Here is a 15,233-nt window from a genome sequence, read left to right as displayed (position 1 = left end):
GAGGCCTGTTCATCTGTTTTAAAGGGATTCACATGACCAAATTAGTTGTTTTTAAAATGAATTTTGGGATCCAACATAGTCTTATAATATGTTGCAATTAACATTTAGCCTGACAGTCTACAGTGCACAGTTCACGTAGCAGCTAGTAACCATAACTTGGTGCACCAGGGGTTTAGGGCTGAGGTTTCTGTTCTCTGTTATTTTCAGTATTCAAACATTAAAGCTGCAGAGAGTAGAAGTGCTGCCATGACTGAACTATTGGCCTCTGAGGACAAACTAGTAGTTCAATAAGACAGAGACTAAAACTCACCTCTCAGGACGTCTGTGTCTAATTCTCAATGTCTTGTTGTGTTTTGTGGGAGTAGAAGAAATCTCTAGTGACAAGTGCCTTTGGCTAAACTGTGTGTGAGTTCATTTTGTTACAAAAACTTTGCAATATGATGAGTTTAACCCAGCTGCATTGTGTGGGAAAATACCATCAGGATTTACTTTAAGATGATGTTGTTTTCAGTGTTCGCGGGTTGACTGGGAGTCGACTCCACCGTCCTGACATATGTAACCATTTCCAGATGAAGGTGGGCTTCAGCGACATTTTAAAAATCCTCTTATAGTCCCACTGAAAACAGGGCCATTTCCCTCACCAGATGGCACGAGCCACCCACAGAGAGAAGGTGAAAAAAGCACTGACGTGGCCTCAGAGTGAAGAAACAAAACCAAGACTCCAAAGCTGCCTCCTTATTCATCAGACACACTGAGGTTTCTGTTTGGGTTCTGATGGGAAGAGCTTGTAAGGTTCTCGTTGAGCTACAGCTGCATTCATGTGTCCTGAAAACAGCAGCACCTTATTTTGATGGCTTCACAGTTAAGTCATATTTGTCCGCGATTGCCTGGAGGGCAGATGTGACAATGTGGGACAGATATTAGTAGTTTACACAGCATTCCACTGCAAGGCTGAAAAGTGTCTTAACAGTTTAGTGATTTTAATAGTGCAACTGTCCTCATCATTAGATATCAAGTAGTCCTTAAACTCTCTAATGCTTTCTGCACTGTAGGCGTTAAATCTCTTGGCTGTTCACATCTCAGAAGAATGAAAATGCGGAGTGTTTTTGTATTCACAGTCACAAGATATTACATTAACAATTCAGATTTTGGGTCAATAATTTACACTGCCTATCCTCCACTCCTACGTGTTTTGATTCAGACATTTTCCCAACCAAATGTCCACAGATAACTTCTCACCATGTCAGCGGCTGTTTTATGACGGGAACTTTTTTCCCTTTTTCAGGCAAATGCTGCCTAGCTGCTATAATTGTGTTGTTTTGGTAAAAGAAATTTACAGTGAAAATGGAGGCATACAGGAGATATTCATTCATGTGTAGTCATGTCAACAGCCAGTCCCACTTGACTGCATTTTTTTTATTTGTCTTCCATGTTAGAGATACTGTACTGTCACCAGTTGAAATGTCGCCGTATGTTATGTGTTCTTTTAGAGTTGGTCTGTGTAGTTTATAAGCTGCTTCATAGTCGCTGCTCTGTAAAATGAGATCATGAGGCGCAGCAGTGCATTCCTGAATGTTATTGTGTTATGTTTAGTGATTTTGATCCGGGATTTATCCAGCGCCATGCTGTACTGCAACATAATTCCAGGCCGACCACAGAAGCATTTGGCAGTTTTATTTTTTTCAGCCCTCTTAGTTTGCTGTTCTTTTCTCCCATCATTTATTTCCTGTGTGGAAGGAGGCACTTCATGTTTGTTTTGGCCCAGGTGCTGCGTTGGCCATGAGCACAGTGAGCTGCTATGGGTGGGAGAGAGCCAGATTCTCCTCTTGAGTTCACCCCGACTACCTTAGTCCACCCTTGGCCATGATTCCTCCCTCCACCTCTCATTTTCCCCTCTTTTCCTCTCTTCCTTTACCTTTCTCCACCTGTTTATCCTCTTCTTTCTGTCTGCCTGTCTTTCTGCTGGTCTGCAGCTGTTTTATGACTGCTCCAATTCTGCAAAATCCATGGAGATGGCCACATTTTTTTATGACTTATTATGCACAGCCGCAAAATTTGTTCATGTCGTTTGTCTTTAGAGTTGGGTTTGGCACCAAGGGGCCACATGTGAGGCTCTTTGGTCTGCTTTCTTATGAGAGTTATGGTAAACTTTTCTTTTAAAATCAATGTTGATATCCTGTACATGCATTACTTCTGAGAGAGATTTTGTCAGCTGCAATCAGTGGATCTACAAGAAAGATCCACTGATTGCAACTGAATGCACTGTGGGAGCTGCAAACTGACTTGAGGGCTTAGAGACTGGCTGCCATCCAATCACAGGAAGTTGTTGTGTCACAGTGTCGTTGGGACTTACCTTGGCACTGCAATAAATAGCTCGTCAATACCTACAGCCCAGCATGTTTGATTGTACGGCAGCTCACTGCAACCAGGTTTGGCCCCTAGACCACCTGTTTGCACAGTGAGTTGCTTTTACTGCTGGTTTGAGTGGATTTATGGACTGCTGATGTTAACTGTTCTATTTTTACTGTGCCCAGGTTTCCTGTAATTTATTACCACCAATGTGACACAGAAAACTCACACCCTAGAGAAATAGGGAGAAAATCTGGGATCAGTTCAAAGACTGTCACGCCAAGCTTACTTCTAATGAGTTATTCTGTTATTGCAATTAATAATATTTTAGCAGAGTTTAGAGTTTAGCAGGTGGCACTTTGTGGATCTTTGTAAAACTATAATCTTTTATGCCTAATTAGCTAATTTTATTTGATTATCTACTTGGATGCATCCAGTAAACCTCAGACAACTTTTATTAAACACTCTTAGTGCACACTTTGATATTGCACCTTACAATGCTTTTCACGCCACACTTCCTCATCTTTTTCTTCTCTGTCTCACAGAGTCTAGGCTGTGACGAGTATCTCGGATCCAGAAAGGTGATGGACAAGTGCGGCGTGTGTGGAGGTGACAACACGACCTGCAGGCTGGTCTCCGGGGTGTTCAAACACAGTTTAACCAAGATCGGCTACCACAAGATAGTGGAGATTCCAGAGGGAGCCACCAAGATCAACGTGACGGAGATGGTGAAGAGCAGAAACTATTTAGGTGGGCAGTACAAACACTCCTACTGTTGATACTGTACTGTGGTTTCCCCTCAGAGAAACCTTAGTAGCAGTGGTCCTTAGTGTGGTCTTCTTGACCAAGAGTAGTTTGCTGGTCTCTACTATAACTACTGTTTTATGTCTAGGCTGAATGTTACTGCAGTTAATTAACAACAAAGCTCACCAACAGAACACCATTAAAACATGTAAAAACAAGTTAGTTCAGGCTAGTCTGACCCATTAACTGATCATTTCAGCCAGTTTTCTCCTCTCTTTCTGCCATCTGTGGAAACAACAACAACAACAACATCTGGTTTAGCAACCTGAAAATGTTAAGTTTAGGAGAGGATTATGATTATTCAGTAGGACAACTGAACTGTACAGGACAGACTTTCTTTGTTTTGTTTTTTTTTTCCAGCAGATTATTCATTTTAAGTCCACATCACTATTTTGAAGGAACGCTAAAACTTTATCCTTTTCACAGCTCCACCCAATACAGTTCTGATTTATTTTTAAAAACATACAAAAATGCCAGAGCGTTTTTTCCTCTACAGCCGAACAACCCTGAGCTGAGGTGCAGCCAGACCATAATATACTAAAGAATGGCCTGCCTAAGTGAGACTAGTTCAGGCAGTCAACTTGAATCTATTATTATGGTCGCTCAGCTTTCTCTTGTCACTGCAACATATAGCCAACAAGCAGTTTCCATTCTGTTGGAGTCTTGGTCTGTTTACTTTTATGCTGCCTTCCAGCTGCCACACCGCTCACCTGAAAGTGATGTCATTAGCTTCTTCCCACATTGCTGCTGCAAGTCATTTAATATTTCAAGCACCACCTATACCCGAAGGCTCTGAGGCTATGTTTCGCTAGGGGGGTGTAACTCTAAAATATTAGCCCCTACATTCACATAACAATCTATTGCGCATAAGTTAGCAGTACCACCATCTATCCATTAGTCGACCTGCTTTATCCTGTATAGGGTCACGGGGAGCTGGAGCTTATCCTAGCTGAGTTTGGACGAGGCAACTCTCAACAGATAACCAGTCAACCAGAGGCCCAACACAGAGACATATAACCATGTATTCCTAGAGAGATGACACAGTGTAGTTTGCAGATGTAGAGGGCACACGAAAATAGTAAAGCTTCAAAACTTCCACCAGGACTGCATCACTAAGTCTATAAATTAGTTTATATAAAAATTATACATGCTAACCTCATAACCCCAATTAAGAAACTGTAATATGTCTGTAGAGGTGTAGAGGGGGATCACAGCAACCTAAACTCTCTATACAAATGTTGCCTTCCTGGGTCCATCAAAGTTTACTTATTTGTTATTTGGGACCCAAAGCTATGTCCTATCTTTTCACACACAAAAAAGCTACTTGGAAATGACATTGAAGTCTGGATACAACATTTTAAATCAATCCTCATATGTACACAGGAAGTTTATGGGGCCCCAATACCACCTGCAATCATTTGGATCTGGTAAAAAAAAAAAATCAAAATTTTATGGCTGTTGGAGTTGTATTTTTGGAGATATTGAACCCTCAAAATGATCCCTGCATACAATGCTTTTTTGATGGTGAACGTACAAAAAATGTTCAACTCGGAAAACATATTTTAGAAATTTAAAATCCAGTCAAAATATTTTATAGGACTTAGTTTTAGGTCCCAAAAACAACTAAACTGAAGCAGTGAACCAACATATTTCCAGAATTGTGTCTGAATTCACAGATTGACAACAAGCTACCGAACTGTATAGAAAGAGGTTTAAACACACCTGTCATGCCTACTTGGATTGATATTTGTTTACAAGATTCCACTGAGGTCTTGTTGTTAATGCAAACTTTTGTCATGTAATTCTGGGAAATCAGATGATCTCTGTTTTGTCTTCAGGTTCTTTCTGGATGCCTCCTTTCTTTTGGCTATGCGGATATTTGCAGTCCAAGTTCACTTAATTTGAACTATGACCACTGCATGAGCCCAAGCACACCAGAGATGTGCTGAGCCATTTTGGTGTGTTGTTGCATTCTGTTCATAAAATACTCTTTTGCCATCTGCTACTTTACTTGAAAGCGGGATTTTTAAATGATTGCAGGAATAGCTGTCTTCTGTAACAGCTAATTTAGCGGCCTCCCAGCCAATAGAGTGTTGTAGTTTCCATCCTGGGTCACAGCTCCATTAGCTGCAGGCTGCTGCAGAGCTCTGTTCTCGATCCAGCTCAACACATATGAAGAAAAAATATGGAATCTCCCCCACATGTAGTATTACATTACAGATTAAATGCGTGGCACCAGTAAAATTAAAGTTCATGAGAGTTAATGAGAGAAATGATTAATTGATGCATGTAAGAAATGTTTGTCATTTAATACATTTAGCATTTAACTGACATTAACAAGTCTACTAAATCCAGCTGTGCAGGCAGCAGCTGCTTCCAAAATGAATTGCATTAGTCAGATTACAAAAACAGCGAGGCGTGGTTTCATTTTTTTCATGATCTCTCCAGTGTGCAGCCTGGACTACCACCCACTGATATGATGCAGCCTTTCAATTAAGCGTCTAAGTGAAACACGCTCCATAGATAATTGGTGTTTTTACAGAGGCGCAACGGTAGTGTTATTTTCAGAAGTGATTGTTGGAATGTCAGACATTGTTTAATGAGAGCCATGCCCCGACTCAGCAGTAGGTTCGGAGGAAGAGGGGAACGGCCCCGATTTTCCCCCCACGGCTGCTTCCCCTGAGGAAAGTGCATAAACATGCTTTCATTAGAGGATCTTGCCCCTCAAGCCTCACCATCCTTTCTAATTAAGGTGAGGAATTTGACCACTCTGTAATAAAAAGACCTTGAACACTGAGAATGGATTCAGTGGCTACCTTTCAAATCCCAGCTAGTTGGATGCCAAGTACACTGTGCTTTCTCTGATGTGAACTCCTGAGTTTATATAGACAAGTACACAGAGTTATGTACAGACACACACATACACACACACACTCTCACACATGCACTTAAATGTATTTTGTGCAACATTCACTCACTCACGTTTACATGTTTGCACACTGACAGTAGCCAGCAAAAAGCATTCATGGCATTCATGTCCCCTTTCACTTACATGATGTGGGAAAACAGTTACCCAAAAATGTCTGAGTTACAACTATCCATGCAGCAACATTTCATATATTTTTAAAAATAGAAACCAGATTATGCAACGAGGGCAGGAATCTAGCAGGAGTTCTGCTACTGTATCCTCACCACGTCCCCAACTTTCCCTCAATAGGCCTCTGTTCGACGCTGTGCATCCCTAATAGTGCTTTTAGTTGTCCAAACACTTTTTACAAGCCTGTCTAATGTTACACTTCTAATGCTTTTCTAATGGCCTCTTGTACTTAATCCATGAGATCAGTGGAAAACATCTTGGGAGATTCTGTTACAGGATTTGCATGAAAGATTTGCCAGCAAAAACAGATTGTCACGTTTATAAAAGACATTGCTTTGAAAGTGCACGTGAGAGCATTTATTCAGTTAGGTGTAATTACTTTTTTTGGGTGGAGAAACTCGGCTTCAGAGCTGTTACTTTAACTACAAATCTCATTACGTCAAAATGGTTTTACATTAAACAATAATTATATGGGAGAGGTTGTTACCATATTTTCCTTCTTGTTCGAGCTCAGGGCTGTCAGTGGTGATTGTGTGGTTGTTCTGTCTCTTCCAGCTCTGCGAAGCCGATCGGGGCGATCTATCATTAATGGAAACTGGGCTATTGACCGACCGGGGAAGTATGAGGGTGGAGGGACCATGTTCACCTACCGGCGACCCAATGAAATCAGTAGCACAGCTGGGGAATCCTTTCTTGCTGAAGGACCCACAAAAGAGATTTTGGACGTTTATGTGAGTAACGAATCAGCTTGTGCTTACAGTCGTCTTTTTTTCATATCAGTTGAAATTGAGAGTACAAATATTACATGTTTGAAGGGCCACTATGTGAAAGTGAAGAGTAACATTTTAGGATAGTTGACTGAGTCTCATCTACCTTCCCTCAGATGATCTTCCAGCAGCCAAACCCTGGTATTCACTATGAGTATATTCTGCCCTCTGAGAAACCAGTCGACCCTCAGCAACCAAACCACAGACCAGAAGGTAAATAAAAGCCCACTTTCTACCACCTACCATTTATTACTAGAGTTCTGTCTGATTGCTCCATACATTTCATAGGGAAATAAAGAAACCAAACATTTATCCATCTTGATGTATCAAATTTCAACTTAACCCTCCGTTCAGGAGTGACTCTAATCTGTTGTGATATTTGTTTGTGTTTCTGTACACCATGTCCATGTCTTAGGGAATGCTGTGAACGGACAGGGTGGCTACGACCAACACAGCAACACTCAGCAGGAAAACTTCAACCCAGCCGGCGGAGGGAGGTATCCTGCTCGTCTCCCTGACAACCAGGTACCCGTCATACAGCCGCCCAGACGTGAGCGAGAGTACAACTGGAAACTGACTGGTACTACAGAGTGCAGTGCATCCTGCGGTAAAGGTTAGACAACACAGTTTGTGTTAAGTATTTATGTTTTTGGTTTTTAGTGACAGACAGACGTACGATTTAGTGCAACAAGGAAAGTATGCTTGCATTTTTACAGTTTGACCCCTAGAAGCAAACATAAGCCCCTAATCTTACATGAAAATTCATTTTGAGAGTAGAGTAACTGGAAAATTTTCTAGTTTGACTAAAATTTTGTGTCTCTTTTAATGTTATTCTTCTACTGAGCTACTGATTAATTCACGTTTCAACTTCCAAATCTCTAATAATATGCAACCAACTCATGTCGTTTCTAAAATGAACCTAGTTAATTACACAGAAAATTACCGCAGATCCTTTTAGTGCCCACATCTTATAAATCAAATGCATTATGTTTCAAATCAAGTGTCTGTTTCTCAGGTTTCAGATATTCTGTCTTCCACTGCGTCCACCGACTGAGCCTCGTCCAGGTATCAGACACTTTGTGTGACAGCAGCAGTCGACCAACTCCTCAAGAAGAAGCCTGCAACCTGCAGCCCTGCCCAGCATTGTGAGAGATCACTCTTTTGTTCTTACAGTTTTATAAGCTGTTGATTAATACTAAATTTCAAAAAAACTTCTAAATCAAAATGCAAGTTGATCTAATAGTATACAGAGTGCTGTTATGCAATAATGGCAACACACTTTAGTAAGCTGTTAAAATGACATTTACAATTACAAAGCTTGATTCGTTTATTAGCAGTTAAGCTGCTACTGAGATGCAATGACGAAGAGTCCTTTCTTATAATATGTACATTTTATTATCACTTATACCAAATCATGACATGTTCCCTCACCAATTTTGAAAGCAGCAGTAATGGTGATTTCACAGTGCTCGGTGAGTTTAATCCCAAAATGATATTATATTAGAACCACTGTGTCTGCGGTATTTGTTGCCATCTGTTTTGTGTTTATTCTGTTTCAGGTTATTACATTAATACGAAATGCTCAACCTCTTACTACTCAAAATGATTGTGTTTGAATGCATAAATCAAAGAATTTCAGATGGAACCAAATCCGTTAGAGCCTCTCAATATTTCATTCTCACAGAGTGTCAAAACACATCTGCAAAAATCACAATAAATACAACAAAATAAACACAACATCCCTGACAGTAAGCTCTTTTGATCTCCACTCGAGCAGCTGGGATATTGGAGAATGGTCAGAATGCAGTAAGACCTGTGGCCTGGGCATGCAGCACCGACAGGTCCTGTGCCGCCAGGTTTACGCCAACCGCACCCTCAATGTCCACATGAGCCGCTGTCGTCACCTGGAGCGACCCGAAACCGCCAGTACCTGCCAGCTGAAGATCTGCAGTGAGTGGCAGATCCGCTCCGAGTGGACTACTGTGAGTGGCAGCAGTCAATAAGACTTAATCCTAATGTACTTAACAACATCTGTCTGAAGAGTTATGGTCCGGCAGATAATAACGGGAAGCTAAACTAACAGATGAAGATGCTGTGTATATTTACCATTCATGTCCCTGAGATCAGTATCCAAAGTTTTATTTTTTTCAGCATTTCTGAGGCATATGGTGAAGGATCTATTAACCCTCTTTTACTCTGTGTCAACGTATATTTAAAGTTAATGGAAGAAAATGCACTAAATACACAGAAAGAGTCTTTGTGGCAGTGCAGTATTAACCATGTCCTCTGTGTCTCCATAGTGCTCAGTGCCATGCGGGCTGGGTCAGAGGTCACGAGAGGTCCGCTGTGTCAGCAACGTGGGCGACTTTGTTCCAGATGAGGAGTGCAACATGAATCTGCGGCCCATCGATGTAGAGAACTGCGACATGGGAGCCTGTGCCAAGAGCTGGTTCTACACGGAGTGGGGCAACAGGGTGGGTGTCAGAGACACACAGTAACTTTCATTCATTTCTGATAACAGTGGTAGTCATTGTATACAGGAGGTCTGTCTTTATCACTCTAATAGGTATTCTTTATAACCAGATAATACATAGACCTTTCGATGTAGATTTTGACAGATAAAAACACTGAAAATCTGATGCCCTTACTGTTGAGTGATCATAAAGGGAAAGTATGAGAAAATGGAAATTAAGAGCTAAGAGGTTGATATGGATTTTTCAACACCATGATTATTGGAATGAGGAAACATCAAAGATAATGTGTACAGAGAAGGTTGCTACTGGTTTTTCTGCAACATCAGATGACCATCGTTATCAGCAGGACAGTTCAGAGTGGAACGACCAGTAAGTTTCTCCAGAGACAAACAGAACTGGTCAGAAGTTTTTATTTTACAGCAGTGACAGTTAACCGTACAGCATTATGACAATGAAACTAAAGAGGGACATGAATTGGACTGATTTCACTAAATCTACTTCAGACTTGAAGCATATGAACAGCAAAGCCAGCTGAGATATGGATTGTTCAAAAGTATGCCTTCCGTAAGTTAAACTCTCACCAAATTTTACAGCATTTTACACGTGTTTTCAATTCAATAAGTTTGTGGCCCATTCTTTTAGTATTTTGCACAAAACTTACAGCACTCAGTGGAATTTGGTTTGGGTTTCTAAAAAGAAAACAACGGTGAACAGACCTTAATTGTAACACAAGTTTGTACTCCACAGTGCTCTGCTGAATGTGGCATGGGTGTACGAAGCCGGGGAGTGCTCTGCCTGACCAACCACATTAGCAGCCTCCCTCTGGAGGGATGTGGCAGCGAGCGGCCTGCAGAGTCTCAGGTCTGCAACAACGGCCCCTGTGAGAATCGCATCGAGTGGTTCACAGGCCCCTGGAGCCAGGTATGAGGACGACAGGATGTTACACTGGGCTTAAGGGGAACTTGTCTGATACATGGGATTTTGCAGTGGCTTTACACTGACATGTCTCGTGTTCTTTTTTCCCTCTGGCTCCATTTCACAATGTGTAACTGAATCCATATGGTATGCCGTTGCCTTTGTGAACCAGTGCTCTGCAGAGTGTGGCGCCGGCAGCCAGCAGAGGTCAGTGGTGTGTTTGATGAAGTCAGATGAAGGATTCACTGTCATGCCACCGTATGAGTGCTCATCCCTGGACCGGCCTCTCAGCCAGCAGAGCTGTAACCTCAAGGCCTGTGGAGCAAAGTGGTACCATACTGACTGGAGTGCCGTGAGTAAAACATGAAACCTTCCCTGCTATCACTGTTTAGTTTACTCCAAGTGGTGGATAATCTGTGTAGCTCTTGTTAAAGCAGTCCCTCAAAATCCCTTGTAAATGTTGGTTTGAATCGTGTTTTTTCTGCTATACTGGTTTACACCGACACAGAAAGTGGTTCTGATTAGTTAAACTATGCTCAGAACAATTACAAATAAGCTCATTTATATAGGAGGCGTTTGATTAATCATATCAAGATATATAGCAGAGTAGTTTTGATCTCCTTAAAGACATCAATTAACTACTAATAATGTGGTTGCATTTTGTTTTCCACTTAACCTGCTTCACACTCTAGTAGTCACGCCTCAGAAAAAAACATCAAATGCTCATTACAAAAGTCATAGTTAACAAATAGCTAAATAACAAAACTCTGAGAGAATTAAGGTTTATTTTAACTGGGAGTGTTTCACACTAATGTCGTTACAGAAGCTCCATGTCCCGTGCTAGGTGTACTCTTCATCTCCACTGAATTTGAGTAAAATTAGTGTGAGCTTCTGTAACTTTCCAAAGAAAAATTCTTTTTATATTATTTCATTTTAAATGTTTGTCTTCTGTCTAATCAAAACACTGAAATTAGCTGCCTGAAGCGGACATTTCACTAAATGTATCCGGGTTCCAACATGTTCACCTTTGCGTGCCAGTTTCCTTACAAATGTGAGACTGACTTTCACCAGGAGGTTGGAAGCAGAAAGACGACAGCACGTCCTGAAAGAGAACATGGGGAAAATTGTTACAGCAAAGACTAGAACCTGTTGATACTAGACTGGACAAATCTCCATGAGTCCATGGATGAGATTATTCCCAGCTCTGGAACTGCAACTAATGAATCTGTAACTCAGATAAACATTGTTGTCCTGGAGATGGTGTTTATAATCTCTCTAAAATCAACTTGAAGAAAAGACCAAGAGTGTGCAGACCAAACACTCAGTTCTCCATGTGGTAAATAAAAGACAGAGTTAAGTAAATCTCTGTTCCAGGCGACTAATTTATGTTTACTTTCAGCCAGACAGAAAACAAACATTTAAAATGATTCACGTAAAAAGCTGCTTATTTTGGAAAGCTGCAGGGAGCTCATGATAATTACCACAGAATTACTTAAATTCAACAACAGATTTGAAGAGTGCAAAGTTAGCATGACACTTAACCACATTAATGGAAAATAATGCAGAATTCTTACCTGAACTTGAGGAGATCAGACTTGACTGACGGTTACCACACAAGCAATTATCATCAGAGTTTGAGTCTAAACTCTCATTGGTGCGCTGAAGTATGTGATGTCTCCTTTCTCCTATTGACCCCGGCCCACAACTACAAAATAAATCTAGCAGTGTCTCCTGTTACATAACAAAAACTTCTCCAACTGTGACAGAAAATCTTGTGTTTTTGTTGGACCTCATCAAGTTAGAGGCTAATTGAGAAAATCTGTTTTCGAGGCCTTTAAAGGCTTCGGTCATAACATTAAGAGAGCTTGCAGCTGCAGCAGTAGACCAACTTTAGTGTGGAGTCTTGTTAACGTGAGACTGACTGCCACTGTCACTGACTTCTGTCCATCCAGTGTTCAAAAACATGTGAGGGAGGTTTCCGTGTGCGGGAGGTCCGCTGTCTGTCTGATGACATGCAGTCCAGTGAGGGCTGTGACGAGCAGCTCAGACCAGCAGAGAAGGAGGGCTGCAACCCGGAGCCCTGCATACCTCACATAGGTCTGTCAGCTTTTATCATGTTGTCTGGAATATTACTGTCCTGCATGAATGTTTCCTGATGATTTTAGCATCCTTACAAACACAAGGTCATTATAGTGACTGGAATGTCCTGCCCGTTACCCTGCAACACTTTGTCACAAGTTCCTATTCGGTAGTATTAAACAAAAAAAAAGTATTAAACTATTATTTAAAGTATCATATAGTATTAGCTGGAAAATAGCAGTACTAGATCAACCCCTGTTTTTGTTTCAGATGAGAACTGCAGAGACAAATACTTCAACTGCAACGTGGTGGTCCAGGCTCGCCTCTGCGTGTACGATTACTACAAGACAACATGCTGTGCTTCATGTTCGAAAGTGGCCCACAAGCAGCCAGTTCATCGGCGCCGCAGCTAGCACTCTCTACCAGGGTCCCTCAGCTCCACGTTGGGCCAGACTCAATACCCACTGGAGGCACTCTGGTCGTGGGCCAGCTGGGAGGAAGAGACTGGCTGGACCTTGCCTAAAATGGACACTTGTTTTGTTTGCCAAGAATGGAAATTGAAGAAGGAACATTTTTGTTGGTTCATTCGGAGGGGACTGTTGGGAGAAAAGAATACCTAAGAATAGTGGGTGACTGGAATCCAGTCACAGGATGAACGGAACTCTGCTGGGATGAGAGAGATCAGCAGCAAACTGTGGAATCCAAAACGCTTTTTGGATTTAAACCATGTCTAATTAAAAGAATCCATCTCCTTTGGAAGATGACCTTCTTTGGAGCTGTTTGCAGCAACGTTTTTACCAGTAATGGCTCTTATGGATTACTTATGAAGAGGACAGCACCTGCAAACACTTTAATGTGGATTATATATAGAAAATATACTGTATGTTCTAATATGGTTCTTTCCAATACTCAGATTTATGGCATGATGTCGAAAGTGATGCTGTCTCACATATAATCAACTCTTTCACATCCACTGTTGACCAAAGATATATAACCTCATCAAAGTGACAACAGTGGCAGAATGTCACCTTTTTCCTAAGAAACGTATTCTGTGTGTCAAACCCTTCATGGTGATGATTCTCACATACACAGTCAGAATTCACAAAAATCACAGAATATGAATTCTTGGTGTCCGGGATGAGGTCTGTCTGGCAAACCACCTTCTTTCCTTCCTGTACAGTCATGAGGTGTAAAAGCAGCCCATGTAATATGTATGTATATATGTATGTATGACAGAGAGAATGATAAAGGCTGTTTTTAGGGTTTCTCACACAGCCTCTCCTCCTAGCAACTGAAGAGAAAAAGGCTCGCTTTTTATTTATTTGTGTGGCTCCCCAGGGAGGACGCTGCTTTATCAGCCACCGGTGGCCCCTTCTTGGCTGTGGGGATAAAACCTTTGCTGCCTCTTAAGCCAATCATAGCCTCCGAACTGAATGTAGGCATTCCACAGCCTGCTGGATGGCAGAAGCAGATGGTCAGAAACCCTGATGCATTTTGAAGAGTTGAACAAACTGTACATATGTTATTTTTTTCCTGTGGGATATTGTCATTCCACAATTGTACAATTCCTGAAATCTATTGAAATATCCGTAAAATGTTATTAATATTTGAGTGTAAAGATTGATGATTACAGTATTTTGCAGCTCTTGATTTGGTGTGGTATACATGAGGTTTACATTCACAGTAAATCCTTGTTTACGACCCATTTTCTGCCATAACACTGCTGTTTTTTTTAATTCCATGCAAAACTGCACACAGTACCTCTCCATTGTTTAGCTTTTGTTATAATATCGCTTTCATCAATTCCCTCCAAGGACTATAAATGTACCTCTGATCCATCAGTACTGTATATGTATCAATGTTTAAGTTCCCAGTCAGTCTGGTATATAATTAATTCCATTTCTAAGAGAAACAATCATTTTGAATGTGCCAACATGGTGCCGTATTTTTTTTTTTTTTTTTTTTTTTAAATGCAATAATGAAGAGTGGAACTCAAATTGCAGTATTCTTTAGGACTCAGTATATGACTGCAAGTAATAAACCATGTGTATTTACTATATTTTAGATTGCAGGTGTTGAGCAGTTGATTTTCATGAGGAGTGTTTGTGAGATTTCCTGAAATAAACAAAATTACTAATTATTTGTACACTTAACAGCAGCTTTTATCTTTATTTAAATGAAATGATTCAGTTTTTAATTAGACAGACAATGATGAAATTAGGTCTCTCATGTGTGTTGTCCATCTACAGGATAAAGTTGGTGTTACTACTGATTTATAGAAGACTTTCCACCTGTTGTATTAATACACTGTATATTGATGTAATGGTGCTTTATACTTGGGAGGGAATGGACAAGTGAAGTACTTTGTTGTCTGTGATCTCTCTCATATACTGTAAAATGCTAATGCACAAAAAACCTGTTAGATTGATTTTTTTATTTTTAATGTGGAGTTTTGTTTACAGAAGGGAACATTTAAAATCAGAATTAGTTAAAAGTTAGCACTTGTGTGAGGGCTGCAGTTCAGGGATATCATGTTTAATGCAAACCTGCACACAGTAATGATGAAGTGGTCACACGTAGTACAATAAAAGCAATAAACTTATATTTAACGGCGAATTCAACCGCTGTAAAATGGAAAGACCAGGTGTCCTAGTATAAGGTAAGTCTTGACTCACTGTCAGTGTTTGGTATTTCTTCTTGCTCTCAAATACAAATGAAACTGTTCATGCAGACTGACCTTTCAAAGCT

At 40.8% G+C, this 15,233-nt stretch overlaps 1 protein-coding gene across 2 annotated transcripts in view; it reads left to right on the top strand.

Moving 5' to 3' along the window:
- Positions 1 to 14,638, top strand: part of LOC111577678 (thrombospondin type-1 domain-containing protein 4) — a 52,466-nt gene extending 37,828 nt beyond the window's left edge. For both annotated transcript variants that reach the window (XM_023284054.3, XM_035954548.2), the window contains 11 exons: positions 2,895 to 3,099; positions 6,806 to 6,981; positions 7,134 to 7,230; positions 7,433 to 7,630; positions 8,033 to 8,162; positions 8,795 to 8,999; positions 9,318 to 9,491; positions 10,239 to 10,412; positions 10,579 to 10,758; positions 12,359 to 12,503; positions 12,756 to 14,638. In XM_023284054.3, coding sequence (XP_023139822.2) covers positions 2,895 to 3,099; positions 6,806 to 6,981; positions 7,134 to 7,230; positions 7,433 to 7,630; positions 8,033 to 8,162; positions 8,795 to 8,999; positions 9,318 to 9,491; positions 10,239 to 10,412; positions 10,579 to 10,758; positions 12,359 to 12,503; positions 12,756 to 12,898 — 1,827 coding nt within the window. In that variant the 3' untranslated portion in view covers positions 12,899 to 14,638. The remainder of the gene's footprint in view (positions 1 to 2,894; positions 3,100 to 6,805; positions 6,982 to 7,133; positions 7,231 to 7,432; positions 7,631 to 8,032; positions 8,163 to 8,794; positions 9,000 to 9,317; positions 9,492 to 10,238; positions 10,413 to 10,578; positions 10,759 to 12,358; positions 12,504 to 12,755) is intronic.
- Positions 14,639 to 15,233: the final 595 nt, after the last annotated feature.

Source organism: Amphiprion ocellaris, chromosome 1, assembly GCF_022539595.1.
Source record: "Amphiprion ocellaris isolate individual 3 ecotype Okinawa chromosome 1, ASM2253959v1, whole genome shotgun sequence".
In the NCBI taxonomy this organism is placed as follows: domain Eukaryota; kingdom Metazoa; phylum Chordata; class Actinopteri; family Pomacentridae; genus Amphiprion; species Amphiprion ocellaris.
The sequence above is the reverse complement of the archived record's forward strand: the minus strand, read 5'-3'. Positions and strand labels throughout refer to the sequence as shown.